Raw genomic sequence first — 27,932 nt, forward strand, 5'->3', positions numbered from 1 at the left:
GTTGACTGCTGTGCCGTTATTTTTGATATTTTTACCTTTTATGACTGTTATTTCTGTTCACGCATCGTTGTCAGTATAATTGAATTTGATGCGACTGTCATACAAATGAAAGTTTTAGCTAGCTATAAAACCAGGTTCAATCCACCATTTTGTACATAAAAAAGGACTGTACCAAGTAAGGAATATGACAGTTGTTATCCATTCGTTGGATGTGTTTGAGCTTTTGATTTTGCGATTTGAATAGGGACGTCGGAGTTCAGTATTTTTGTTATTTTACTCTATATATGTCAGTTACCATTTGTTTTAAACTGTATACCTGTAAGATGAATATAGAAAATCTGACGACGAATATGTGATTAGAATTATGTTCAAATGACTTTCATTTTATTGATCACTTAATAACCCTAGAATATATAAAAACACAGCACCTTGTTTAAAAGTGCCAATAAAAGTGATTTAATTTTTAGTAACTTGTGCATATGACAAAACTGATCCAGTTTCAGTAGCTATGGTAGAACAAATATTATATCAAGTATCCTTCCAAGTAAAATTACGGACCAAAATGCAACCAAACTGAACCGGCGAGCGAGTTTTCAATGTTATATCAAGTTCCAATCATTTCAATGAAGATTTACCTTTAAGATAGAATTATTAACACTATAAGAGTTATCATATCAAAGTTAAAAATTATTCTTTTTTTGACGAATGTAAGTCTTTCAATAAGATTTGATATAAATATTGTACAATTATCAACTATATGCAGATTTAACAGTTAACAGTTTTACTTCATTTCTTATCATCAATTTGACATAAAGCTAACATCGAGTCAGTAACGAAAGAATTTAATTTAGAATCGTCAAAGGTTCGTGTTGTTTACCATTTAACAATGATTTTGTGTTGGATATTTGTTTTTCTACGACAAATATGGATAACTACAGGATCAAAAGGAGAGTGAGTATTTTTATTTTTTTAACAATCATTTTCACAGAATTTGGTATAAAGATCAATATATTATCGATAAAACTATTGAATACAAAATAGGATATGTTATGTAGTGAAGTAAATGTTGAAAATATATCTGCTACATTTGTAAAACCATTAATTTGAATTCACTTTGTCGGATCAATGCGGCACAATTGTTCTCAAAAATAAAAAATAAAATTTCTTTTTGATTTACTTTTACTTACAAGTTATCTTATGATTTTAGGGTATTGCAAATGAACTTTCCGAGTATAACAGTAGCTGCACAAGAAAAGGGAAATTTAACAGCTGAGGTAAATACTATACTGCTAACTTCAGGAATACAGTAAAATTACACTTTATACTGCTACATAGATACTTTCTGGGTTTTTTACACGCGTGATTACGGGGACGTATTAATATTATACATGTAGTATACCATTGTCCTGTCGCCCGTCTGTCCGTGTGTCGTCAATGTGTCGTATAATAACTCAAAAACGATTTCACCAATTTGCATGAAACTTTTGTGAGTTGACATGTGCTCTCTGTCGATTTTTATATAAAAAAAAAATATTTTATGTTTCCAAGTTATGTGATATTATTCATTAAAAATGGAGATTTTCAAGTTTTCTAACCATAAATCAAAAATACTTCTTATTAGCTCTAAGCAATTTTCATGATTTTTTGGTTACTTATTAGAACTATAATCTATTAGAATAACATCCGTTTAGCTTTTTTTATATATATACATTTCTGATATGACATGGAGGAATTATGGAACAGTATTCCTCGAAAAGCGATGGGCGTATAATGCGCTCATGTCGCAGCTGTGTATTTCAGCCTGTCGTCATGGTTCACAATAAATTTCAAGCAAACATTATACAGTAAGGTTAATTAATATTTCAATGTGTTTGATTATTGGTGTATGTAAAACCTCTGATTTTGTCATTTCAGTCCGGACTAAATGGAGATATCCACATCAATCCAGGAAATGGAACAGGGACTGTTTATTTTGAAGGCATCGATTTATTAGAGATAGTTAAGGTTTGTGCAGGGATCTAATTTATGTGTTAATAGTATACTATAGAGATTCTTTTTAAATGACTCAATGGCAGATTTTTTCTTTTTCCCTCTCTCTTTTTTTCATTTATATGAAAAACTTTATCACTCAAACATTGTTACAAAGTTCGCAAATAAGCCTTTAATTCTAGATAGTATCATTTTGTGCACAACGTATTTAAAGATCCAATTCGTATTTTGAACGTTTCGTCAACATTGAAATACCATTACAATGAATTACTCATTTCCCATTTACTATTTCAGATTGTGTACAGTTTACCACCGATTTGGATAAACCATTCACATGTAGGTTTTGTTGGAACGTATGAAGGCGGTAGAGAGGTTGATATACAGTTGAAAGTTAAGGTTAGCATTTTACTTCATGCTTTTGTTTCTAAAGTGAAAAATACTCAAATAGCACAGTAAATAGATTTCAAATTCCAATTGTCCTAAATTGCTATGAAGCTGCCATGATATTTTTGTTAATGATTTCAAATTCTTTCTGTCTTAAATTACCATGATATTTTCTTTAAGGATTTCAAATTCCAATTGTCTTAAATTGCTATGAAGCTGCCATGATATTTTTTACAGGAACCATCTGGAGGAAGAATAAAATTTAGCCTTGTCGCTGGAGATTTCCCTCCAGGAATACATCTTGAATCAGATCGAAGTAGGATATATGGCATCGCACCAGACGTTGATGCGCAATATAGCTTTACTATTCGTGCGACTGGATCTCGAGGAAGGTTTGAAGATGCAGTTTTCAAAATGGAAACTATCGGTGAGGCCGTATTTTGTCTTTGTGACAAAACAAACATAAAGCAGGTTATCGTAAAATATCTTAAGTTTGGCCATTGTCATTTCTAGAAAGGGAAAACATCACAACTTAATTGCTTAAGAAAAATATCAGAATGTAAAAAAAGCCGGCCATCTACAAGGTTCCTGACATATTTGTTTCGTTGTGACAAAACAAACTTGAAGCATTTCACTGGGCCAAGTATTTTAAGCTATGACTATTATTATTTTTAAGAATTAAAGGAGATGTGGGGTATACATCAAGAAGAAAAGAAATGGAAAAAAAAACACATCTTCAGGGGGTGTTAGTAGTTTTGATGGACTATTATACTGTCTAGTTTCAATTTATTTAGATTTTGGAATGTTGTAAATGTTATTCTTTATACTTATTATTAGAAGTTGAAATACTGACTATAACAAAAGACAAGTGTCTCAACAACATTTTAAACTCTTCACATATTGCACGAGGTTGTGTTAGCTTTTAGATAAAATATGAATGCTGTGTATGTTTTGCAAAAACTAGTTATATTTATTTATGTTTATTTATATATTTATATAAATGCTATTAACAGAGTTACAGCATTGTCAATACGAACCTTGCCATAATGGTGCTTTATGTAACGAGACAAATGTCGGTAAAGGATACGAATGCGTGTGTGCCGATTTCTACGGTGGAAAAGACTGCAGCACAGGTACACTGTAAATTTTATTCCGTTAACCTTCAATAATATTACAGTTTTGACATATTTGTCTATCAAACAATGCAAGAATCAACCCTTCTACTCTCATCAATATCATATACTGTTAACTTAATTGACTGTTGTAGCTTTGAGAAATCCTTTAAAAGGTAAGGTATGGAATATGGTTGTTTGTTTATTACATTATACATCTATAAAAACTACAAATTCTCCAAACACCAAATAAAATTAAAACATTCAGACAAGCAAATAAATTTGTACGTATTGATTTCATTTTAGATTGTAGACAGAGCGAAGTAGGTATTTCTCTTCATTCGAAAATCCCAGATGCTCAGCTGTCGGCATATCTTTCACACGAAATGTCGAATGCTACTGAAGCTCGTCTTGACAGTGAAGAAAAGGGTTGGTGTGGAGAAAATGCGAATTCCTGGCTTCAGGTTGATCTAGGTAAATATTTTTATCGCTTTTATTATTTCATTTATTGATCCTATTCATTTTATGAAATATGTTTTAAAATGAATCTTAGTGCAAACAGCATACTTTAAGTTTTTACAAAAATGAAATCTTTTGTTTTACTTTTTTTCAGTTGTACATTTTTTTCTTCCGGTACACTTAATGACATTGTTCAGATTTCTTTTTCGTTAGTAAACGTTCAACTTGCACTGCACCGAATAAAGAGAATTCAATAGCATATCAACATATGCAATAATATAAGTAAAGATAAGCATCAATTGAAAACGATGAAAATGATTCTGATTCTTGCATAAGTATGACAACTTAATGGAAAATTTTATCATATAAGAAATAAAAAATACATTATTTCAAAGTTACTTTAAGAGTATTGCTATTATTTTAAGATATTTATTTTTTCCCAAGGTAACCGTTCTAAGATAGCTGGTGTTACTATGTTCGGATACAGCACTCAGTATCTGACAGAATCATTCCAATTATCGGTTAGCACGGACGGTCAACATTTTCAATTTATTAAAAATGGGACCTCACCAATCGTAAGCATACATTTTCTTTCAGACTTTTGATACTGTGGCTATTCTGTATTGATACGAAATAATTTACATTTATCTAGAAAACACGTTTGTCAAATATTATGGATTTCTCAATTATTCGTGGTATACTCATTTTTGTTAATTTTGTGGTTACAGGTGAACAACGAATTTAAATGTTCAATAAGGTACAAATGTTCTATAAGCTTGTATGCAGAGCTTAATAAAACCACGAAATCAGATATCCACGAAAATATAAAGTTTCCTCTATCCACAAACAATGGTATACAGGAAGAATAATGAATTCACAGTACATCATGATAAGTCGAGTTTAAACATGTATTTTTTAAAACTGTTGAAGTTGTACATAATTTTGCAAATGTTGTCTAGTTTAACCATCAGTATAAACAGTTTTGTATACTCCTGGTAAAGATTGTATAATTTAAAAGAACGGTTTTTTTTCAGGTTTTCCCCGGTCGACATGGAAGACTGTATTCTAGCTTACAGGATGTTACTACTGCCAGATTTATTAGATTTCACCCATATTCATACAATGCTAAATATGTTCCTTGTATGAAAGTTGAACTATACGGATGTGTTTTGTAATTGTATTATTTCAATATAACTATATAAAGACATTGTGTATTTATGTATTTACTTTTGTTTTATTTCAATTGCTAGGAATACAATAGAAAATACCCAGAATACATCTGAAAAATAACTACCATTAAGTTTGCTTTAAGAAAATATCTCTGCAAAAGATGTGCATTGGAAAGGTGGAAGATAGACTTTCACAGTTGAGGCTTGGTATATCTTGAAATGAAAGAAGAGGGTTGGACTAAGTTTTAATACGCACCACAAATATATTTGGCGTCCATTTTCAGTTACAGTCAATCCATATAAGGGTGGCAAAGTCAAACATTCAACAGAGACATCGTATATAAAGATCCATCACAGAGAAGTTGTATGTATATCACTGGTATTAAACTGATAACCGTAACTGGAACTACGACTATCCCAATATGGCGACGGCAGATATTGGTAAAATATTTACGGTCATTTTTCTCAAATGTAGCATGTTTGTGTCAATAGTTACTCAGCTGCAAGGTTTTTCTATTCCATTACATCATATTTGAATCGTAAAATGCACTGAAATTGTCTAAGCGCTTTGAAAATTGCCTTTGAAAAATTCGGGATAATAATCGTAACTCGGAAAACAGATAATCGTAATTATGGAATTAAGTGATCATGAATTAATCACGAAAACGTTCCAGCTTCAAGAAATTTGGAAATGGGGAAATACGAACTATTTCAAAAACAAGAAAACTCTAAGAACTAGGAATGTCACAAAATATGGGAATGAGAGAAGAGGCAATTTTTAAGGAAGTGTTGATATATGGCAATAATCGTCGGGCGAAACGCATGTGTCACCTTACATCAGATTTGTGATTAAGACTGTTAAAACTTTAAAATTAAAAAAAAATATGGCGTCATGATCTCTTCATGTTTAGAATTAAAAAGAAATATCGTGTGGTATTCTATTTAAATCAGGACTTTGGAACAAATGCACACCATTTTGATTGTGTAAATTGTTGTATAGTCCATACATACTATAAAATGCTTAGCTACTTCATGGTCGATATCTCAGAAAATAACTATAAACAACACCAATTTAATTTTGCATTATAACAACATGACATCCTTAAAACATTCAATGCTATATAAGACTAGAGAAAAGATGCTTTGTGTGTTATGAAGTTAAGCACATTCTAACGTGGAGTTCATTGGCAAACATGGTTTTGTGTTCTTTAATAGTTTGGCCAAACGTCCGAAAACCAAGAAATCAAATTGATGGGGTAATAAATTTTCTTACGATATACTTATACAAAGGATGACTGCAACATTAAGAAATAATAGCGCATATTCCGCCATATTAGAAACAATCTAAATCAAAAATTCATAAATACTAGGTATATGAAAAGTATGATGCATACATATGCATGGAAGTTGTTGTAGAGAAAAATATAGAAGGTACTAAACGAGGACCATTTTTGTACTTGCATACTTGCCATATTCTTAGTACTTTTCTATTAAATGAAAACAAAAATTAGCCTTACCTAATTGTCATCCATTTTTCTGAAGCACAAAATATTTGTTTCATTATCTATAAAAATCTTTTTAATTAAACCAGTTTCGACTGTGATAATCTACTTATTATGCCTTCTGAGGTAATTAATCAATTATATACATATATTATATATGCTATATATTTGTGTTATTTTTTCAGTCCGTCAAATGCTTCGTAAGACTATACGCCATTTAGGTAAGGCTAATAAAAACAATAAACAAAAGTTACAATAAACAAAAGTAACAATTAACAATAGTAACTAAAAACTAGTAACTATTCTAGATCCTTTACCATCTACACTGTTTACAGAAACATTTGAATTTAATTTTTAAAATCATATATAATATCAGTTTAAAACAGAAAAAAAAGTGAATCCAGGGGAAAAAATAAGAACGGCTATTTTGACTGGAATTATACATTTCACTCAAAAATTGAACTATATGCATTTTTATAGAAATATAAGGAAAAGAGCAATATGAACCACCGATACAAGTATCAACTGTTAAATCCGATAATGCAGTTATAACGTTATTGATTGAAACTTTTGTTCATATCGCACAGAATTTTAGTATAAACGTGATATTGAGAGCAAAACATATGGCATATTAAAATGAGGTACATTGTATACGGGACTTTCATTTTGGACAATGAAAGGATTGCACTTTTGGGTTATGGGATATTGCATAACCCCTCTTTTTTCTCCCAAAAGTGGAATAGGTCCAGTAAGACCCCTTTTTGATCCCAAAATATAACAGTTTTACAAAATTATTGAAATGTAAACTTTTAGTTATTTATTGGAGAGAAGAATGCTTCTGCTACTTAAATATGGGCTGTGTCAGAGACAAATAATACATGTATTATATGTTTCTGGCTGTGTTAATGCACATATATCGGGTACTAGCATCATTAAGTCATGCTAGATTAATGAAATCTTCACAATTTTAGCAATTTAGTTAAATTTTAGACGGTTTCCGTCTAAAATGAAAGTGGCCGCATTTGTGTTCATTCTTAATATTGATATATAAGTTGTATTTGATGATAATACATATCATATATAAAGGTTGAGGATGAACACAGATGCGGCCACTTTCATTTTTAACAAAAAACATCTGAAAAGTGACATCTTTTGGCATATTTGATAGATTTTTCATATTTGAACTTGAATCGGAGAGTTTTTAATGACTAAATCAGTTAAAATTTTTAACATAAACTAATTGAATCAAATGAAATAGACACTTAAGTGTTTATAAAGAGTCCAAAATCTTTCGTCAGATGAACCTGAAATTTGAGGCCAAAATCGACACTTACCGGACCTACTCCTTTGTCCTAGATCTTAACCTGTAAGTTTCTTCATTTATTTTTATTTTGCGTTAATGTCATCGACAGTTTAAATGGACATTTGCATTTTACACATACCAAATTTCATTGAAATGCTGAAAGACACATTTATTATTTTTCAGCTATTATCCGATAAAGAAATTACGATTATCAAACAAGAAAAATGCCATAGAATTACGATTATCATTCCGAATTTTTCAACGGCAATTTTCAAAGCGATTGGACAATTCCAGTGCACCGTTACGATTCAAATATGATGTAATGGTATAGAAACACCTTGAAGCTGAGTAACTATTGACAAAAACATGCTACATTTGAGAAAAATGACCGTAAAGATTTTACCAATATCTGCCGTCGCCATATTGGGATAGTCGTCACCCCAGTTACAGTTATCCGTTTAATACCAGTGTATACATCCATCACAATGACATCGTATTATTAAATCCTCTTCAATATCAGCGTATTTATGCTCATAGTGGCACCTTGTACACTCATCTCTAGTAATTGATTTCAGCTTTCTAATTGTGAACTTTCCATTTCTATGTAGCAACATTCCAGCAGCGCCAACATACGGAGTATATATAATCTTTAAATTGATACAGTAGTCTTGGGCTTGTATATCCTATCAAGATTCCATTGATAGAGGGTTGCTGCTAACAGGGAAGCTTTTTAACCAGGAGTTCTAATAGTGACGTTGAAATCAACCCTTTTGTAAATTTTACGGAAGCCATCACGAGTTGGTTTATCGTTATGTAATATCCGTTTCACAGATGATAGCAAACATGTTCCCAATGTTGTAACTACAATCCTGTTCTCTTCTCACAAATGTGACCAACCGAAATAGAATCGTTACCGGGTTTGTACTAACATGAGGAACACGATGGGTGTCGAGAGAATCTGCTTACCCTACCGGAGCATCTGAGATCGCCCCCGGTTTTTGGTGGTGTTTGTGTTGCTTAGTCGTTAGTTTTCTCTGATGTGTTTTGTGTTCACAGGTTGATTTCTACCCCAGATTTTTTTAAGTTCATGTTGTTCAGTAATTCGGCTGTGTTTTGTGTCGGCGTTTTTCATTGTTTGCCATGTCATTGTCATTTTGTTTTCAACTTATGAGTTTTGATATCCCTTTGGTACACACTTATAATTACTCGCCCATGACAATACAAAATGGTAAGATCATTCTACCACAATAAAACTTTCGTCCCCTCTGACATGTCCATCATTTTTTATCATTCGCCTATTTGTCTTAGATACACACATTTGTGTTAGTTGTTGTTGACTTTGAATTAGCTTTCAGTAACTGCGAGTACTCTCAGATCTGTACTTAGTGCCTTTTGTATTTTGGTTAGTTGTTTTAAGTTTTTTTCCTCTTTTTTGTTTTGCATTGTAAATTTCTTATGAGTTCGACTGATTTGATAGCTGGTTCTTGTGTTGTGCTGTTACATAACAACGATGTTCCTAGTAAGGAGAGTTTTTTTCGCCGAAAGTATGTTTAACCGCGCCATATTCGAAGTTTGCCTGTCCCAAGTCAGGAGCCTGTTTTACGGTGATTGCAGTTTTTTGCTGTATATCATTCTTGTTTTTTGTATGTTTTGTATATAAATCAGGCGGTTTAATTTCTCGTTAGAATTGCTTTACGTTTGTCATTTCGGTGTATTCCATAGCTTGTTTTATTTGTGGTATGGGTTCTGAAAATCGCTATGAGCTATAGCTGCTAACTTTTACGTCGTTTTGTCTTTGATGGACTGATGTCTCGTTGTCAATTATACTCATTCTTCTTTTTATATTAATTTATGCATCGAGAAGAAATTACTTTTCTTCTTATTTTTTACATATTTTATCTTACAGAATTGATACGAAAAATTATCTTTTAAGAATGAATTTAGTGTAAAAACTTCACACTGCCAACAATGAATTCAATTTCTAATGTAAAAGTTCATACTCCTTGTTTTCTCTTTTAAATGCATTTCATAATGCAATGAAATTCTTACGAGGGGGGAATCCTGGTTTGGTCTTATTATCGTACATAGGTTTTTTCTTTCTTCAAATTGTTCACTCATGCCATCAGTTTCAGGAATAAACTATGCGTAAGATGTGACAACTAAAGGTTAATATTTCATTTATTCAACAAATTTAACATAAACTGTTAATTGACAATTTCACATCCGTACACTTCCACTCGCATTCCTGGTTTGCTTTGATATGTTCTTGGTATGAACCGGATATATCTGGCGGTAACTGGCTGGGGAAATGGATGTTTTACTACGCTGTTTACACTGCTACTGCCAGTAAATTCCTGTAAAAACGAAAATACTACAAATTGTAAATTATTACAAACAAATATTTAACTGATGTAAGCTGTTGATAGTCATTTAGAAATAATCCATCCTCTTACAGAGTTATATAAATTTTATAACAGAACAAGGACAGTAATTTCATTTTAAATTTTCAGTATGTGTAAAATCTGATTGTATTTTAATTTAGGGAACGACCATTTATACCAAACAAAACACTTATTAAAGATCCAACAAGAAAGTGTTTCGTAGTACAAATAACGAAAAACAATTGGCTTTTTTCAAAACATTGAAACTATCAGGTCGGCCGTACATGCATTAACTTGGAAAGAAATGTAGATGTATTATGGGTAATAACAGAAGCAGTATGTTTACCATTGTAGATGTTCCATTGACAACATTGGTAAAGGTATTTCCATCAACACTGTACTGTACCCTGAATGTCTTGATGTAGCTAGAAGATGACTGACCTTGGGTTGCTACTGCATAAACAGATGTAGGATGACCTATGTCAACCTGAAATTCAAAATTGTTTTAATTCTATAATGACATGTGTTATGAAGAAATAACTTATCACTAATATCAAATGAATGTGCAAAAAAATCATTTTCGAGAATCTACTATTTTCTACATGTTCATGTAAGATCTTTAAAATATTTAATGAATAAGTTATACTAGCCTGCAACCAAGAGCCTGTATTGGTACCAGACCAGCCACGTGGGTTGTTTAGTCTTCCATCGGAAGCAGGATGGTCTCCTGAGGCGTAATGGGATGACAGTTGTGCATCTGGTATGGTCTTAACGCCGTTATCTACACCGACAGCTTTACTTCTACAATCTGTACAGAAAATATTGATGTCATTTTTTTGTTTTTGCTGGGAAATTTGATTAACGAACAACTTTTGAAGAGTTTTAGTAGAAACCCTGTTTGTAACTATTAAGTTTTAATATAGTTAGATGTGCGATTAATCAAACATGGATCCTGATCATACATTTGAAAGTTTTCACAGTTGATTTCCTTAAGACCCCTAATACATATATATTAAAATAAAACGTACCAAACTGACATGATGAGCCACCATAAGGATTTGTACAGTTACACTTGTAATCATCTATAGCATCCTCACATTTACCATTGTGTTGACAGGGATTACTATTGCACTGGTTCTTCTCTGAAAATATAACAAGATTAATAGACTCTCTTATTTGCATCATACGGAATTGGGTTGAACACTTGTAGAACCCCATTCACGGCGCATATTATTTAATTTGCAATTCAAAGAAACTCTAAATGCGTTCATAAGAGTAATTTCCTTTAACAGCCCATATCATAACTTCATCAAAAAGTATAACAATTACACGTAATCAAGTAACTAACAACAAAGAAAATCTAAAATGGGTCTTTAAACGACATGCCCTTTGTCAAAAAATGTATTTTTTATATTGAAATATCGCGAAAACAAAAATGACGCATCACTACATTGCACAATATGAACTTAGAGAAAAGTTATGTTTAAAATGTTCTTCTACAATCTTATCAGTAAACAAGATTATGACATCATTTTGCATATTCTGTAGGGAATATCGAGTTAAAAAAGCCAAAACTATTACAACGTAAGCAAATAAAAAAATATTCTACACAGAACGGACAAACAATTGCATTTTCCCGCGTATGATCAAAACAGTATACCTCTTGTGTCGATTGAAAAGATCTGATCAGCGTATTTGCCATGAGCGTCAGTAACACGAATTCCAAACTCATAAGTAGCGTCTACGTCCGGTGCATTTCCGGTTAGTCGACCTGTAGTCTTGTCAAGGTGTACACCTGGAGGGAAAGCTCCTGATACTTTCTCAAATCTCATTTTACCCCCTTCGGGATCCTGCAAAGATATTGAACTGATAAACATAGTAATAAGGCGACCAAATAGTAAAATATCACTTGAACTCGAACATTGAAATTAAAATGTGTTAAGGCAATTAATATGGTTAGTACTTCATTTTCAAATGTTAGACTGTTTTCCTGTTTTTCAGTTCTTTTGGCCCCTCCGTAAACGAATGTTTGCCAAATTTTATGATAAAGATATTTTAACGTTTAAATGAAATTTTATAACTGAATGCAAGTAATATTCATAAAACAATTTTTTTATCCATGATATTCACTCTAATAAAATGCTCCATAGAATGAAATGCTCAATGCTCACAATTGCTTCCAACAATAAGTTGACCGACTGTCCTCCGGCAAATACTCCAAGACTGCCATGTGCTGAATTAACCTTCCATGTTGGAGGTAAACTGTTAACTATCTGCAAAAACAATATATAGTAAGTTTGTTAACTATTCTTATGAGAAAAGATACAAGTATTGCAATATGTTTTAAAATATTCATGTCATTGTTAAAAATATCATTTTAACATGACATTACGTAACGTATGTTGTCCATTCGTAGGATCAAATTGTAGTTTTGGTAAATTCACAGAACACTAGCAAATGAGTTCCACAATCGATGTATTGTGGCCCTACCCTCACTTAACTTTAAAACGTTTAAATAACCTACGGCTAAGCTTTGGTCTAAACTAGGTACACATGATAAACGAAGCAATAAGACTCCTAAACCAAAGGCCAAAGGGACCAGACTTCCTGTTTTTAATTTTCCTCGGTGTTCAGTATTTTTGTGATTTTACTTTTTTGTACAATTCTTTATAAAAATGTAAATCAGTTTTTCATGATTCGCAGACATGATATAATATATGGCTTGTTGTAACAAATTGTTAGGTGTTAATGTTGGTTTGATCAATTCGGTCCACTTTTCTGTAATACTAAGTGAAATGTGCTTCTTATTGGAAGAATAGAAAAAAAAAAAGAAAAACAACATGTATGAGTGTTCAGCCAGATAATGTGCAGCATACGCTTTTCTCTTATAGTTTCTAAAATTACTATTATACCTCAAATAATTTAAGCATATCTGTATGTCCTATGTAAACAGTGCCATTTCCATTTGGCTTCATAAAGATGTTACCTTGCTGTGGTCCTGCCTTTAAAATAAGAAAAGATTGGAGTGCACATGTACGCGAATAATACGTCATAACAATAGCATATTTTCATCACTCTTTGGTCATAACTTTAGGTCTTTTCCAACTGAAACATATACAGATTAGCATCGTCCTCTTATTACATTTTTTTGTATTTACGTATGCTCATAATTCTTTATAAATAACCATCAATAATTTCCCTTTTCAATATGACAATATGAAAAAACTATCAAACGTTGCTCAGACATGTTCGGCATCTTTTTTGGTAATATAAGATAAGCATTTACTTAACTTTTATTGAATATGTTTGATATTTTGTAACATAGTTACCTGTATTGTAAGATTACCTCCCTTTTCGGCTGTAATGTACACATTAGGATACTGTATGTCAAAGAAACTGAAAATAAAAAGGGTAAACAGAATTTTATACTCAGTTTTTGAAGATAAAACTAATGACAAATACACAAATACAAATATTGAAAATGTAAAATTGAAAATAGTGCATGGTATGAATGAATAAACATTAAATAAAAAAATAACAGAAAAAGAGAGTCCAATGATACCAAAGGGATATTCGAACTCATAATAGAAAAACAAATGATATGGGCTATTTATCCATGACATAAAGTTAGTACATGCTCAACAAAAACCCAAGAAGAGTCGAAAAAACCCAACGCAATGGCAAAAAAAACCAAAAGTACAAAAAAACAAATCAAACAACAGTACACAGTAGTGACAGTACACAAAACACAGCATAGCGAACCAAAATAATGAGCAAGAACCCCAGTTACAATCTTAGATGTTCCAGATGGGTAAGCATTGTTGAGAGAGATTTGACAATAAAAAGTCAATTGAAACTAATTATTAAAAAAAAAACGCACACACTAATCCATTTTGTGCGCTCTATAAATCGTTTTATTCACATTCACTAAAGACAAATATGAGAAATCTATATTCAAATTAAAACAAATTATTTAATTCAATTTTTTTTTATTTTGATATTGTCGAGTTGTCAATCAATGTATATATAAAAGCTTCTGTATGTTATGTGTGCCTTGTGAATGTTTTTATTAAATATTGTAATATTATTTAAAAGTTCTTACCTGGCAGAAATTGTCAAGAAGCATGCAGATAATATTAAAACGCTGGTGGTAGCCATTTTTTTGTGATTTTGGCAATATATGTTTAACTAACGTTTAGATATCAGTAATTCATAAACTGTTGTTATCTGGGAAACTAAACTATGGTATATTACGATAACGCAACTGAGCTAAAAATATAGCCAATGTTTCAATACGACCAGTCAGAAATAACCTAGATAAGATGTGAATAATACTTTAGCAGCAACCAAATAAGACTCATATAGTGAGCACAAATAAAATATTAACCCAATAATAAAAGGCATCAAAATTACATTATAAGATTATGACAGGTGACCCAAATTTTATAGATTGATTTACTGATTGTTAAAAGTCATTTCTTTGTCAGCTATATCGAGTCGGGCACTTTTTATTTCTGGAGGAAGCCGAAGAGAACAGCCGCCCTCCATCAGGAACACTGGCAATCCTAAGCATTACTGCAACTGCCACGTACGGGTTTCGTAATTCACAACCTCAGAGCAAAAATCTACATGGTCTCATACTGTATAATGAAGTAATTAAGAAACTACGAGTGAACTTAACAGTGCTTGAAATATCAACAACACACATACAAAGCTGAGGTACACATCAACGTTTTACAAACAAAACATTTCACTCATTCGCTAGTTTGATAAATATTCAAACTATTATTGCATTCATTTTTCGTTAATGAAAAATCTTTGCAAATCGACAGTAAACTTTTTTTTTGAAACTTGTTTAAACAAATATGTTTGAAGACGGTCACACCATTATGCAAATCCGGCTAAAGGAGCTGAGTGTTTCTCCCAAACACATACGATATAGAGTTGGTATATTAAAAAAAGGGAGGGGGTTGTAGGCAAAGGCTTATAATGATATACAACTGCATATTGCAAACAGATTTAAAATTCTTGACAAAACATGCAAATCCTTATCTGATTATTTTCATCTCGCTCTATCTATCTAATTAGCAAACAGTACTGTTTAAAAAAAACTCGCTAATTTTAAAGTGAAAGGTCAAAGCAAAATTTCTAGAAATAGTCTTACAGAATTAGTTTTTACATTTTTAATTTCTTGTTTTTCTAAAGAAAAATGTTTACCTGAAATATTTTTAAAATCTTGACAACATAAAACTGATTTTGGTCATTGTACACAATGACATGACATATTGTGTAAAACAGAACTGAAAGATACGGCTACTTCCTAGTTCATTAATCCAAAGTTCATTTCCACCTAGAAACAAAGGTTTTCCAACTTGTTTAAGAACTTCAAAGCAACTAAAACAAACACATGTAACATTTATCATCGTCAAAACTTAATTAATGGATTAAAATTCATATTATCTGAGAAACATAATTATGAATATATCTCTATCTTGGTTTCAGGTCGTCGGTCCGTAACTTCGTACTTATGTTTTCTTCAACAAGGTCGAAGAGGCCGGCAGCATACCTTGACAGACAACTGAAGTTCCTCCCTTCAAAAATTACGCTCATCTAACGAAGAATTGATTCAAAGATGGCTGCCAAGATGGCGCTTGTTGTTCTGTTTGGATTTTCTCTTGTTTCCATTATTTCATCACAAACTAATTTTGAGTAAGTTACTTATAATATTTAAAGTTGTAACCAGTAATCTGGATTGCATTATTTGCCCCTTTTAATAAAGGCGGCTCATTTTACAAACAATCTTCTGCATAAGTAAAAATACCCCCGGTTTTTGACTATGTTTGTGTTGCTCATCCTTAAGTTTTATATGTTGTGTTTTGTATACTGGTCTGTAATTTAGTCGTCTTTTGCATTTCATTTTTGGTCATGACATTGTCAGTTGGATTTCGACTTGCATGCATGAGATTGAATATTTCTTTGATATCCTTCAGCTCTATTTTGTGAAAAAAATTCAGTTCAATTAACCGTCAAGTCAAGTTTATTGTAATAATTATGTTTTGTGAAAGAGTCGCCGATATTTTTTTTTATATCTTTACATTGTACATTTTAATTCCGTTCTTTATGGTATTGCAATAAGCGAGGCCTATATGTACGTCAATGATCTAACAAAAATTCGTCATTCAATGAACACGTGTAAAGTGCATTACATCCAAACTTGTGTTTTTTTCTTTCTGTATAATGAACAGGATATATATATATAAATAATAAGATGTGGTATGATTACCAATGAGGCTACTCTTCACATGAGACCAAATGACACAGAAATTAACAACAAAAGTCACCGTAGGGCCTTCGACAATGAGTAAAACCTAAACCGTATACTCAGCTTTAAAATGACAAATGTAAAACAATTCAAACGAGAAAACTATATATTTTTTCTAGATGTATATAGTGACAATTGCCCTTTCCCCTAATAGGAAATATAAGGAACAATAACTTTATACTTTTCAGTCCAATGCTAGTAACTCCACCTCATGTTTTAGTTCATGCTGCTACCTCTGGTGATTTTACTATGAAGGTAAATGTTTATGTTATATTTCATTTGTATATGCAATGTACTCTATGTCGTAAAACTGGCGAAGAAGGACTTTTCTTTTATAACCCTATAAATTGTAATAGGTCTATAAACGTTTAAATTCAATATCGATTTCGCCAAAGAGACAAAAACATCGACAACACGAAATGTTCAAAAGACATGTACAGATGAAAAGAACGTCTAAGTAGACCATTATGTAGACAATTCCAATATATATGTTAAAGTTTATATGTATTAAGATCTCTAGGCCCTATCCGCTTTTATTTTGATTAGTGAAATATGGCAAGGAAAAGGTGTACAATAAACTTGAGTACAGAAAGGGCACATAAAATATCGGTGTAATAATACACAACTACAAACAAAACAATAATTGTTAAAGTCTATCATATTATATACACTACCGTCTTGTTTGGTTAGACGAGAATAAGAGAAATACGTTCTAGATTACAGGCAGTTTACTTTAAAAATTGCATCTGTATATACTCAGAAGATGTATGTAGAGATTTAAAGAATCTGTCGTTTATTTATTTTATCAATTGTAGAGTAATGATGGAGATATAAAGATTGGATACAATGAAACAGGCAAAGTCATCTTTGATAATGAAGACTTAAATTACATAATACAGGTATATCGTTGGATTGTAATTTTTACGTCAATGCAGTGTATTTATTTAAGAAATTCAAGAAATATATCATTATTGTATTTTGCATTGTCAGTAAGGTTCCGGATAACAAAAGGCCATCAACAGAAAACAGATTGTTAGACCAAGTTTAAACAACTTATGAATGGGCTTACAGGTCATTTCAAAGGTTATATGTATTCAAAACTTAATCGTTTAAAGGCAAGCTATCCGAGTTTCAATAAAGACAACCATTAACGAAACTGTTAACTTGGATGTCGGTATGAATGGAGACAAATAAGTTCATCATAGATACCAGGATTAAAATTTTATATTTACGCCAGACGCGCGTTTCGTCTTCATAAGACTCATCAGTGACGCTCGAATCAAAACATGTTTAAAAGGCAAAATAAAGTACGAAGTTGAAGAGCATTGAGGACCAAAATTCTTAAACTTTTACCAAATAGAGCTAAGGTAATCTATTCCTGAGGTAGAAGAGCCTTCGTTTTTTCAAAATTCAAAGTTTTGTTAACAGTTAATTTATAATTATGAACATATCGATGTGCTGACTACTGGGCGTGTAATACCCTCGGGGAAATAAATCTCCTCCAGCAGTGGCATCGACCCAGTGGTTGCAAAAAAACTCATCATAGATACCAGGATAAAAAAATCGGCACAATAAAACAATACCGTTAAAAAATAAAAACTTTATAAATGGCATGCTTACAAGGAGCTTTTTTAGCTCACCTGGTCCAAAGGACCAAGTGAGCTTTTCTCATCACTCGGCGTCCATCGTCTGTCGTTAACTTTTACAAAAATCTTCTCCTCTGAAACTACTGGGCTAATCTTAACCAAAGTTGGCCACAATCATCATTGGGGTATCTAGTTTAAAAATATGACCGGTGACCCGGCCAACCAACCAAGATGGCTGTCATGGCTAAAAATAGAACATTGGGGTAAAATGTAGATTTTGGCTTATAACTCTAAAACAAAAGCATTCAGAGCAAATCTGATACGGTGTTAAATTGTTTATTAAGTCGAGATCTATCTGCCCTGAAAATTTTCAGATGAATCGTATAACCGGTTGTTGGGTTGCTGCCCCTGAATTGGTAATTTCAAGGAAATTTTGCCGTTTTTGGTTATTATCTTGAATATTGTTATAGATAGAGATAAACTATAAACAGCAATAATGTTTAGCAAAGTAAGATCTACAAATAAGTCATACATTACCAAAATGGTCAATTGACCCCTTAAGGAGTAATTGCCCTTTATATTTAATTTTACCAATTTTTCGTAAATTTTTGTAATCTTTTACACAAATCTTCTCCTTTGAAACTACTGGGCAAAATTTAAGCAAACTTAGGGTATTTAGTTTAAGAAATATGTGCGTTGACCAAGCCCACCAATCAAGATGGCTGACATGGCTAAAAATAAAACATAGGGATAAAATATAGATTTTGGCTTTTTTCTCTGAAACCAATGCATTTAGAACAAATCTGACGAGGGGTTAAATTTTTATCAAGTCAATCTCTATCTGCCCTGAAGTAAGATCAACAAATAAGTCAACATGACCAAAATGGTCAGTTGACCCCTTAAGGAGTTATTGCCCTTTAAAGTCAGTTTTTAACAGTTTTCATTAATATTTGGTAAATTATGTAAATTGTTTCACAAAATATTTTCCTCTGTAACTAAAGGGCCAAGTTTATTATAGATAGAGAAAATTGTAAGTAGCAAGAATGTTCAGTAAAGTAAGATCTACAAACACATCACCAAAACACAATTTTGTTATGAATCCATCTGTTTCCTTTGTTTAATATGTACATAGACCAAGGTGTGCGACACAGGTTCTTAAGAGCATGCATAAAGACCGAAACAGTTACAGAGCTATATAAAAAGGAACTTCAAATAATGACCAAATGCATCTTAGGTCACCTTTGACTGAGTTATAACTTGTAAAGGAATGATGGAGAAAGAACATTCTAATTGTCCTCCTCTACTAGAAAAAAGACGAATACTTATTTAAATGCCAGTAAACTGTACAGTTGAACTCACCTCAATGAGGAAAGGTAGACAACCCAAATGATAAGAGAATGACCACTCACAACTGCCGATACATTCCACGTTTGTCAGATACGAACATCAAGTTTTGTTAACCCTTAGTTTGATACTTTAAACATAAACAAATAAAACATTAAAAAAAACTAACAATATACAATTAAAATATTAGCTATATTTTAAATGTATTTTTTTGAAGTGTTTGGTTGTATAAAAAATAAGCAAGAACACATTTTGGTTTTTTGAAAGTGTTATATTACAATTTTGTCTTTGGCAATTGTTATATTAAAATGTTGTCTTTGGCAATTGTTATAGTAAAATTATGAATTGCCAAAGACAAAATTTTAATATAACAAAGTATTGCGAAGTTGGTTGCATTTTAATAATTGTGTAACACAAACAAATACATTCATTTTTGCAAGATTAGGCTTGTGTGTTTAATGAGAAACAAAAAGCAAAAATGAGTGAACAAATGGAAAAAAATCAATTGTGGGTCAGAGGTGTGAAAACGATGCGAGCAGTTGGCAATACCCTTTATCAAGCTTGGCCCAAATCGATTTCAAATCATTTCAGCTAATTCTAAGTCAACCTCCTATCTGGGAAGAACATTCTACGTTTGGATATATTGGAGAATTCCACGCAGGAGACAAAATAGATGTAAACGTCATAGCTAAGGTATACATTATGTGAATGCAATTTTTTTTAAATGGTATGTGTTACAACTCTTATTTTCAATCATATATTATAGGAACACTGAAGACTGTATGATTGAAAGGCTAAAACATTTATTTAACCGATAAATAGGCAATGCATGCAAAATAAAAAATAGAATTGTATAAAAGGTTCCTTCAAATGTTTGACATTTGGTTCTGATCCGATAGAAGAATTAAAGCCAGAAGCAGTACGTCAATTTTAAAAATCGTATCCTCTGAAACTACATGGCGGCATGTTTTACACTTTTAAAGATCATTAATCTGTAGACATATATTCGAGCCTTTATGGTTGACTTTCTGAAATTATTCAACATCTCACAGCGGTATACTACTATTGCCTTTATTTATTCAAAACTTATTTAATTTGTTTTTGTATTTATATTGTCTCATAGATCAAATGTTTCCGTTCAAATTTATGTGCACTTGTGTTACTATGCCTTTTGATTGAGTTAAGCCATTTCAATTGACATTTTATAGTGTGTCTCCCTATATTATACTATTGGTTCGGGTAAGGGTGAAGAATGTTACCTATTAAAACGTTTAACCCCCTTGCATTTGTTTGCACCTGTCCTAAGTTTGGAATCTGATGTTCAGTAGTTGTCGTTTGTTGATGTTGTTCTTAAAAGTTTCTCGTTTGTATATGGATTAGACTGTTGGTTTTCCAGTTTCATTGGTTTAACACTAGTCATTGTGGGACCCTTTATAGCTTGCTGTTCGGTGTGAGCTAGTGCTTTGTATTCAATACCGTACTTTAGCGTTTAATTGTTTTTCTTTTACAAATTGTGATTTGGATGGAGAGTTGTCTCATTGGCAATAAATACCACATCTTCTTATATCTATTTGAAAATCTTAACGGAGCATAAGTGATTATTATGACATCGTGATAACACTGCACAGGAGAACAAATGAAATTTTAAAACTTGATTTTCTCTCATACATTCATTATCATAGCATATAAATGTTATTATTAGAATTATCAGGTCGAACATTTATAGATTTTTCCGTGCTACATAAAAAATGTGCTTCGGTCCACGCTTTTGCACTCCAATAAAATTACCTAAAGAACCATTAAATTCCAAGTACAAAATTATGTAACAGATTAAAAAAAATTGTGTTGTCTCATAAGAAAACTATATATTAATGTGAATCTAGTTAACATTATGTCGTCGTAGGATCCGGAAGGACAACCGATTGTGTATGATATTGTAGCCGGAATGTTACCACCTGGGGTAAAACTAGAACCTGATTCCGGTCGAATACATGGACTGATTCCCGATTCTGACGCCACTTACACAATAACAATTAGAGCTACAGATATACATGGTCATTTTGCTGATAGTGTATTCAAAATTGTTACCCGTGGTAAGCATATTTCACTAATGGAAAAATAGTGGAACTATTAAATTTTTCGGTGCATTTTTGTTCTGAACTACTTCATTTTTTTTCAAGACATGCTTTCCAAAATATGCTTATTTTTGAAAACAGACTGATCGAACATTGATTCCTAATATAAGTACATTAAATAACAAATAAAAAACAACCATATCTTGACATTTTATTCTTTCTTACTTAGGAATAATATATTGCACAAAGAAACCTTGTGTCCATCAAGGCGTTTGTTTAGATGAAACTACGGGATACAAGTGTTACTGTCCCAACCCATATGGTGGTCTTAGATGTGAAATTGGTACGTATCAAAATAATAAAATAATAATAGGCCAACAATATCTCACTCTTTCAAATAAAAAAAACCAATCACAATTAGATTTATTATGAGACTCTCAACAGACTGGATCGACAACCTCTTATCAACTATTGAAACAAAAGACAAACTCATAAATTAATGAAAAATCATCATTTAAGGGCAATAGCTCCTTTATTATATCAAGTGGTGTCGGTCATATAGGCAATTTTGAAGATCTTCTATTGCTCCAACTTTTCATTTACAGTTTCTATCTATACAAAACAGTTTCCAAGATAATAGGTCAAGGCTTAAAAACTTTTCTATTCAAAACATGCTATTTATAGGCAATAACTCCTAAAAGAAGTGATCTGATCAAGGAAAGGAGGTAGTTCATGCATTCTGACCATTTTCGCCCTGTCATAATTTCTCCAAAAGCTTGTTTTTTTTTTAATTAAAACAATTTAAATTGACTTAACCTTCTGGTTTATTTTAGTCATGGCAGCCTTGTTTGTTTGATGGCAGAAACAAAAAAGTATTTTAAGTATCCTAAAATCATGTAGCTGGAATTTAGTTAAAATTGGATAAGTTACAGTAAATAACTATGTCACAGATTTTGGTAAAGATTAAGCTCGTGGAACTTAAACTGAAAAACAAAAATAGAATACATTTATCTCTTGTATTATCTTAAATATCAAAATAGTTTCATATCATTTGTAAAGAAATCACATAAAATCTGCAAAAAAATGTTCTTAAATTTATCTAAAAGTCATGAAATCTCCAATTTCAAATCCATTATGTAAATTTGCGTTCAATGATGTTAAATGATAATAGGATCACCAATTTCGTGTTTACGCTATATATAATTCAAAGTGGTGTTCTATGTGAAAAATGTACCACAAAACATCACAAAAAGAGTAACGCTCTATGAAACGTCATTGTTTGGTTGTTTCTCACTACCAAAAAGGTAATAGATTGGTTAAATGACCAAAAGGAAGTAGGAAATTTTTATTCTTGACCTTGTGGTTTTAGAGGAGAGAATTTTTGTAAACGTTTACGACTACGGAGGACGGACTTTAAGTAATTGCAATAGCTCAAAAAGACCAAGATGAACTTTAAAGCAAACAATAGCTCACAAAGAGCCATGAACTTAAAAGCAAGAAAACAGGCAAATTAGCAAATATAAGCTATCAATTTTAAATAATAATTTTCAAAGACATAAAAACAAAAACATTTCAAATATAGTCAATATAGCTTAATTAATATACAATTTATCATTTTAACCAATTGTCTCCATAAAAAGACTGTAGCAGTAACAATCTAATTGGACCAACAAATGCCAAAGCTATACCCGATGCCAGTTTAACAGGATACAATATGTACACTACGTATTCGGCGAAGGATGCAAGATGGAATGCAGGTGGATGGTACGGAATGGATTCAACGTCTTATTTACAAGTAGATTTAGGTTGGTAAAATAAATATCAAGAAACAATTGCTATCCATTTTATGTTAGGACCACCACGAATCTGAAATTGCCTCTTTGATTTGAAGATTAATTTCTAGTTATTCATTGCATATGCAATAGGACCAGGTTGTATAGCAATATTCACAAGGTACACTAGACAATTGTTCTATTGAGTAAAGCCATTTGCAAATGAGTTTTAGGCCATAATATGATCTATCATTACTTGCTATCTTTGGCATTTGAATGTGGTGGATCATTGCCAATGAGACAACTCTACTACCCAAGAGACCAAATGACACAGATATTAACAACTTAAGGTCAAATTACAGATGATAGCAACCGAACCACAGGCTCCTGACTTGGGACAAACACTCTTTTACTGTTGGACTCTTGTGAAGAGCTGTCTCATCGGCAATACATCACATCTTTGTTTCATACATACATACAGAGTAGGGTGGGGTTAAACATGTAAGTGGGCTCCCAACTTTCCTCTAACTTGGGACAGTAATAGCACAACATGAGAACGACTTATAAAAATCAGGTGATGGAAGCTTAAATCATCAGATGGATACAAATAGAAATACATCTAACATAAACAGGGTGGACGTGACCGAGTACTTGTACATCGCAACAACAATAATACAGTAAGTACAAATATGATAGTACTGACAGTTACTGACAGAAGATTCAAAACCAAAAACAACTAAAACTAAATTATCGATCAGTTTACATCCAACATCAAACTGATTTAGTGTAAATACGTCAAAACAGTCAGAGAAAACCATGACCGTGCACAATAGCAAGATACAGATAACTACAGATTGTAGATCCATGAAAGCGCATATACCTAAACAATAGTATTTAGTTTCCTTTTAGTTTACTGATAAAAAAAATAAATATTTATAGCAATAAAAAGATAAATAATATTCAAAAATCTACTTACAGTGTTGAATTGGTTACCTTTGTAAAAAAGTTTATTTAAAGGATCGATACGTTAACCAGGGTCGTTTCTAAATTTTTGGGCACGAAAAACAACATATCCGTACAAATGACGATGTGCTATCGCGTTTGAAGTCGTTTCTAACCAAGATTAACAATTGTGTTTTTGCATCACAATGTTGATAAAAGGTGCACTATCTACGAGATATATTAAAAATTTGAACTATGATTCAATCCCCATGTATGGCCATTATGTTTTCTGGTTTGTGCATCCGTTCGTTTGTTTATCCGTCTGTCCCGCTTCAGGGTAAGTTTTTGGTCAAGGAAAGTTTTTGATACACATGTTCCCTATGAGATGGTCATTCTATATTTAATGCCAAATTAGAGTTTTAGCCCATTTTCATGGTTCACTGAACATAGAAAATGATAGTGCGGATGGGGAATTAGTGTACTAAGGACACATTCTTGGTTTTTTTCCGAATCATTGATGAAAGTGAAATAGCGAAATAATAATACGTTTTTAGCAGCCAGTTTGGCTCTATTTTGTCAAATTAAGCTAAGAATTGTAGATGATGAATTATTCACTTATTTTTTCGCCTATAGTGCATATATTTGTTTTTTTCTTCTTTTTTTTTGGGGGGGGGGGGATTACACTGTTGATATATATATATATATAAATATATATAATTGTTTAAATATACTTTTTCACTTTTTTGATCTTTTGGAAAATGTTGTTTGTGCTGTTTTTAGACCCTTCTGCAACGAAATTTGTTTTACATGCACACGTATAAAAATTGCGGTTTTTATCCAACGCAATCATAGGTTTGAACGAAGCTTTCAATTTAGACTCGTTTATATATATATATATATATATATATGTATATATACAACTCGTCTAAACATCAACCCAACAATGTTAGATCTGTAAATTTGCTTTCGCAAATGTTTTGTTCTTCCCTCGCCGGGATTCGAACCCATGCTACTGAGAAATCGTGACACCAAATCGCCTGCACTGTAGCCGTCCCGCTAGACCACACGACCACCTTGGCTTCACATATAATAAAGCTTTTGGTTACCGTGTGTTACCTTTCCTCGTCAGTTTTAATCTAGCGTCGTACTACAGTACATGATATATAAGGCATATAGTAAATGATCCTACTAATTAATGCAAGATACAGTTACAGAAAATAACTATATTTATTAGTACGTCTGAGTCAGTGACAACTCTACAACAGATTTATACATCGGATCACCAGCAATGATGGTGATACATGGCTGTGTACATTATGTATATACAACTCGTCTTAACATTATTTTCTGTGACTGTATCTTGCATTAATTTGTCGGATCCTTTACTATAGATAATTGAGCTGATATGTAACAATAACATATCCATGCCTTATATATCATGTAACTAATACTAACTAGAATATTCAGTAGATTATGACATCAAGCATATTCCAGAATTATGTTTTTATGAGGTGCTACATTGTACATGTTAGAGTTCAAACACTTATGACCATGTCTACATATTTCAAATGTAGTCTTCAATTTTCTAATGCAGTTCACCATAGACACAAAATCAGAATACTCGGCTATCAACGGCTACTATAGAATTTATATTTTAGAATACAATAATTTTACTTTTAGGAAATGTATCTCATATAGACAACTTTCAAATCAAAGGTCGAAGTTCCAGCCCTTCGGCTTATAATACTGGCAGTTTCTACATACAACATAGCATTGATGGAAACATATTCCATAATTACACATCGAGTTCCAACGGAAATGTATATGTAAGTGATTAAATTGAGGTGTTTGGGTTTTTCATTCAGTAACAAGAATACACGTCAAACTTATTCTTCCAGAACACCTGAGATCACTTCCAGTTTTTGGTGGGGTTCACGTTGCTTTGTCTTTAGTTTTATATATGTGTTTTGTGTACTATTGTTTGTCTGTTTTTTTTGGGGTTTTTTTAGCAATGGCTGTCAGTTTATTTGCGACTTGTGAGTGTGAATGTCCCTCTTGTATCTTTCGCTTCTCTTTAAACTAAGAAGGCAGTCATCGGTCTCTCCTCGGCTTGATAAAAAGGCAAAGGTCAAAACATTTTACATTTTCTTAGTAAGCCTAAACGAGTTTCATAAAGTAGTCTTACAAATCCAGATTTCTGGAAAATACAGTTTATATGATCGGCTATTCTTATAAGGTCCCTCATTAAGTCTATATCTGGATTTTTATTGTTTAGGCAAGAACATTCATATGAACGCCAATACGAAAAATCACTTAACGAATCTCTAACTTCAGAAATTGATATTTTCGTTTGTAAACATGGGTATTAATCTACGGATGTATCTATAATACTAAAATTACGAGGTCCAATTTGTCAGCCGTCATCACGTAAAAACGACGAATCAAAGAATTCAACTTTATATACAACTAATATTGTACATAGGAGTAGATTAAAAATTACACCACTCCAGGCCCTTTTGTTTTCCACGTAATTAATATTGCCAATAATTAGGAAGTTCCGTGTCGAGTCCGATACCGATACCAATAGTATAATCACCTGTTACCTGTTACCTTATCTGTACGTTCCGCATCTGACAAGCGCACCACCAAACGGTGTATTCAGGATTAATATGCTATACACACGGGTCATAATCACAGGGTTGACACTACTAAATTGTCAAATTGTTACCTATTGTAGTATTTTAATCCGTAAGACTTTCTAAGATAACAATACGAATACTAAAAATCTGGACTAAAAATAAGTTTCAATTTGTTAGCGGGCATGACGTAAAACAGCGAACCAAAGAATTCAACTTTATTTATAACTAATATAGGAAAATGCTGTTGATTAAAAAATACTCCATTCCAGGACCTTTTGTTTTCCAAATAATGAACATTACCAATAATTGATAAGTTCCATTTCGACGGGTTCAAACAGAAAGATTTGAAAGCAGAGAAAATTGAGTATCTTATAATCGACATGACTTTATCAGATGACAGTACTAATACTAAGATAAGGCTTGCGCATAGTTATATACTTTAATTCAGTCACGGACCCGCGATATCACGGGTGTGTTCTAGTTGTAATGAAACTTCTTAAAAGATAAATATGCATAATGGAAAAAAATAAATCTAGAAATGATACAAAAGTAGATGTAAAAACAATAAAGCTTTCTATAAATAATTTAGTAGTGCATTTAGCTAATCTGATCATAAAGTCATCCATACCATTCGTATTTTGTGTATAGAATCAGACATTTAATGGTGTTTGGTATTTTGCAGACTTTCTCTGGTACCACGTCTAGCAGTGCTCACAAAGTCAATCTACCAGAACCGTTAGATACCAGATTTATCCGATTCTTCACCTTGACGTGGAATAAGAGTTACAAACCGTACATGAATATGGAAATCCATGGCTGTCATAATAACTCATAAGAATATATTCAATTAAACGCTACTGTCTGCTTTGTTATAACTTCAACAACTTCTTTAACTACACATTATATTTACCAAAGATAGTTAAACCATTCCAACTATTTTTACATCTATTTTC

General features: G+C 32.1%; 3 protein-coding genes across 3 annotated transcripts; 2 read left to right on the top strand and 1 right to left on the bottom strand.

The window, feature by feature from the left end:
• Window positions 1-783: 783 nt before the first annotated feature.
• On the top strand, window positions 784-5,162 carry LOC143049323 (lactadherin-like). Its single transcript, XM_076222996.1, has 9 exons — window positions 784-951; window positions 1,208-1,274; window positions 1,915-2,004; window positions 2,284-2,385; window positions 2,611-2,800; window positions 3,387-3,506; window positions 3,792-3,959; window positions 4,389-4,519; window positions 4,979-5,162. Exons 1-9 carry the CDS (start codon window positions 887-889, stop codon window positions 5,117-5,119), a joined length of 1,074 nt encoding a protein of 357 aa, XP_076079111.1. The 5' UTR covers window positions 784-886; the 3' UTR covers window positions 5,120-5,162.
• Window positions 5,163-10,078: 4,916 nt separating this feature from the next.
• On the bottom strand, window positions 10,079-14,556 carry LOC143048314 (lactadherin-like). The gene is made up of 9 exons (XM_076221936.1): window positions 14,402-14,556; window positions 13,629-13,695; window positions 13,212-13,301; window positions 12,471-12,572; window positions 11,960-12,149; window positions 11,328-11,441; window positions 10,950-11,107; window positions 10,646-10,786; window positions 10,079-10,272 (listed from the first exon to the last, which is right to left on the bottom strand). The coding sequence occupies exons 1-9, from the start codon at window positions 14,455-14,457 to the stop codon at window positions 10,123-10,125; spliced, it is 1,068 nt and encodes a 355-aa protein (XP_076078051.1). The 5' UTR covers window positions 14,458-14,556; the 3' UTR covers window positions 10,079-10,122.
• Window positions 14,557-15,848: 1,292 nt separating this feature from the next.
• Window positions 15,849-27,854, top strand: LOC143048316 (uncharacterized). Its single transcript, XM_076221938.1, has 9 exons — window positions 15,849-16,008; window positions 16,810-16,876; window positions 17,437-17,520; window positions 20,143-20,244; window positions 21,455-21,644; window positions 21,856-21,969; window positions 23,267-23,431; window positions 26,021-26,166; window positions 27,662-27,854. The coding sequence occupies exons 1-9, from the start codon at window positions 15,932-15,934 to the stop codon at window positions 27,812-27,814; spliced, it is 1,098 nt and encodes a 365-aa protein (XP_076078053.1). The 5' UTR covers window positions 15,849-15,931; the 3' UTR covers window positions 27,815-27,854.
• The last annotated feature ends 78 nt before the right edge of the window (window positions 27,855-27,932 follow it).

Source organism: Mytilus galloprovincialis, chromosome 10 (genome assembly GCF_965363235.1).
Source record: "Mytilus galloprovincialis chromosome 10, xbMytGall1.hap1.1, whole genome shotgun sequence".
Lineage (NCBI taxonomy): Eukaryota > Metazoa > Mollusca > Bivalvia > Mytilida > Mytilidae > Mytilus > Mytilus galloprovincialis.

Coding starts and splice junctions, on each gene's coding strand:
- LOC143048316 (XM_076221938.1), top strand. CDS start 15,932: ATGGCTGCCAAGATGGCGCTTGTTGTTCTGTTTGGATTTTCTCTTGTT. Junction 16,009..16,809: donor TCATCACAAACTAATTTTGA/GTAAGTTACTTA, acceptor TATACTTTTCAG/TCCAATGCTAGTAACTCCAC. Junction 23,432..26,020: donor TTATTTACAAGTAGATTTAG/GTTGGTAAAATA, acceptor TTTTACTTTTAG/GAAATGTATCTCATATAGAC.
- LOC143048314 (XM_076221936.1), bottom strand. CDS start 14,457: ATGGCTACCACCAGCGTTTTAATATTATCTGCATGCTTCTTGACAATT. Junction 13,302..13,628: donor GAGGTAATCTTACAATACAG/GTAACTATGTTA, acceptor CTTATTTTAAAG/GCAGGACCACAGCAAGGTAA. Junction 12,150..12,470: donor ACTTATTGTTGGAAGCAATT/GTGAGCATTGAG, acceptor ATATCTTTGCAG/GATCCCGAAGGGGGTAAAAT.
- LOC143049323 (XM_076222996.1), top strand. CDS start 887: ATGATTTTGTGTTGGATATTTGTTTTTCTACGACAAATATGGATAACT. Junction 3,507..3,791: donor TGGAAAAGACTGCAGCACAG/GTACACTGTAAA, acceptor ATTTCATTTTAG/ATTGTAGACAGAGCGAAGTA. Junction 4,520..4,978: donor AAAATGGGACCTCACCAATC/GTAAGCATACAT, acceptor GTTTTTTTTCAG/GTTTTCCCCGGTCGACATGG.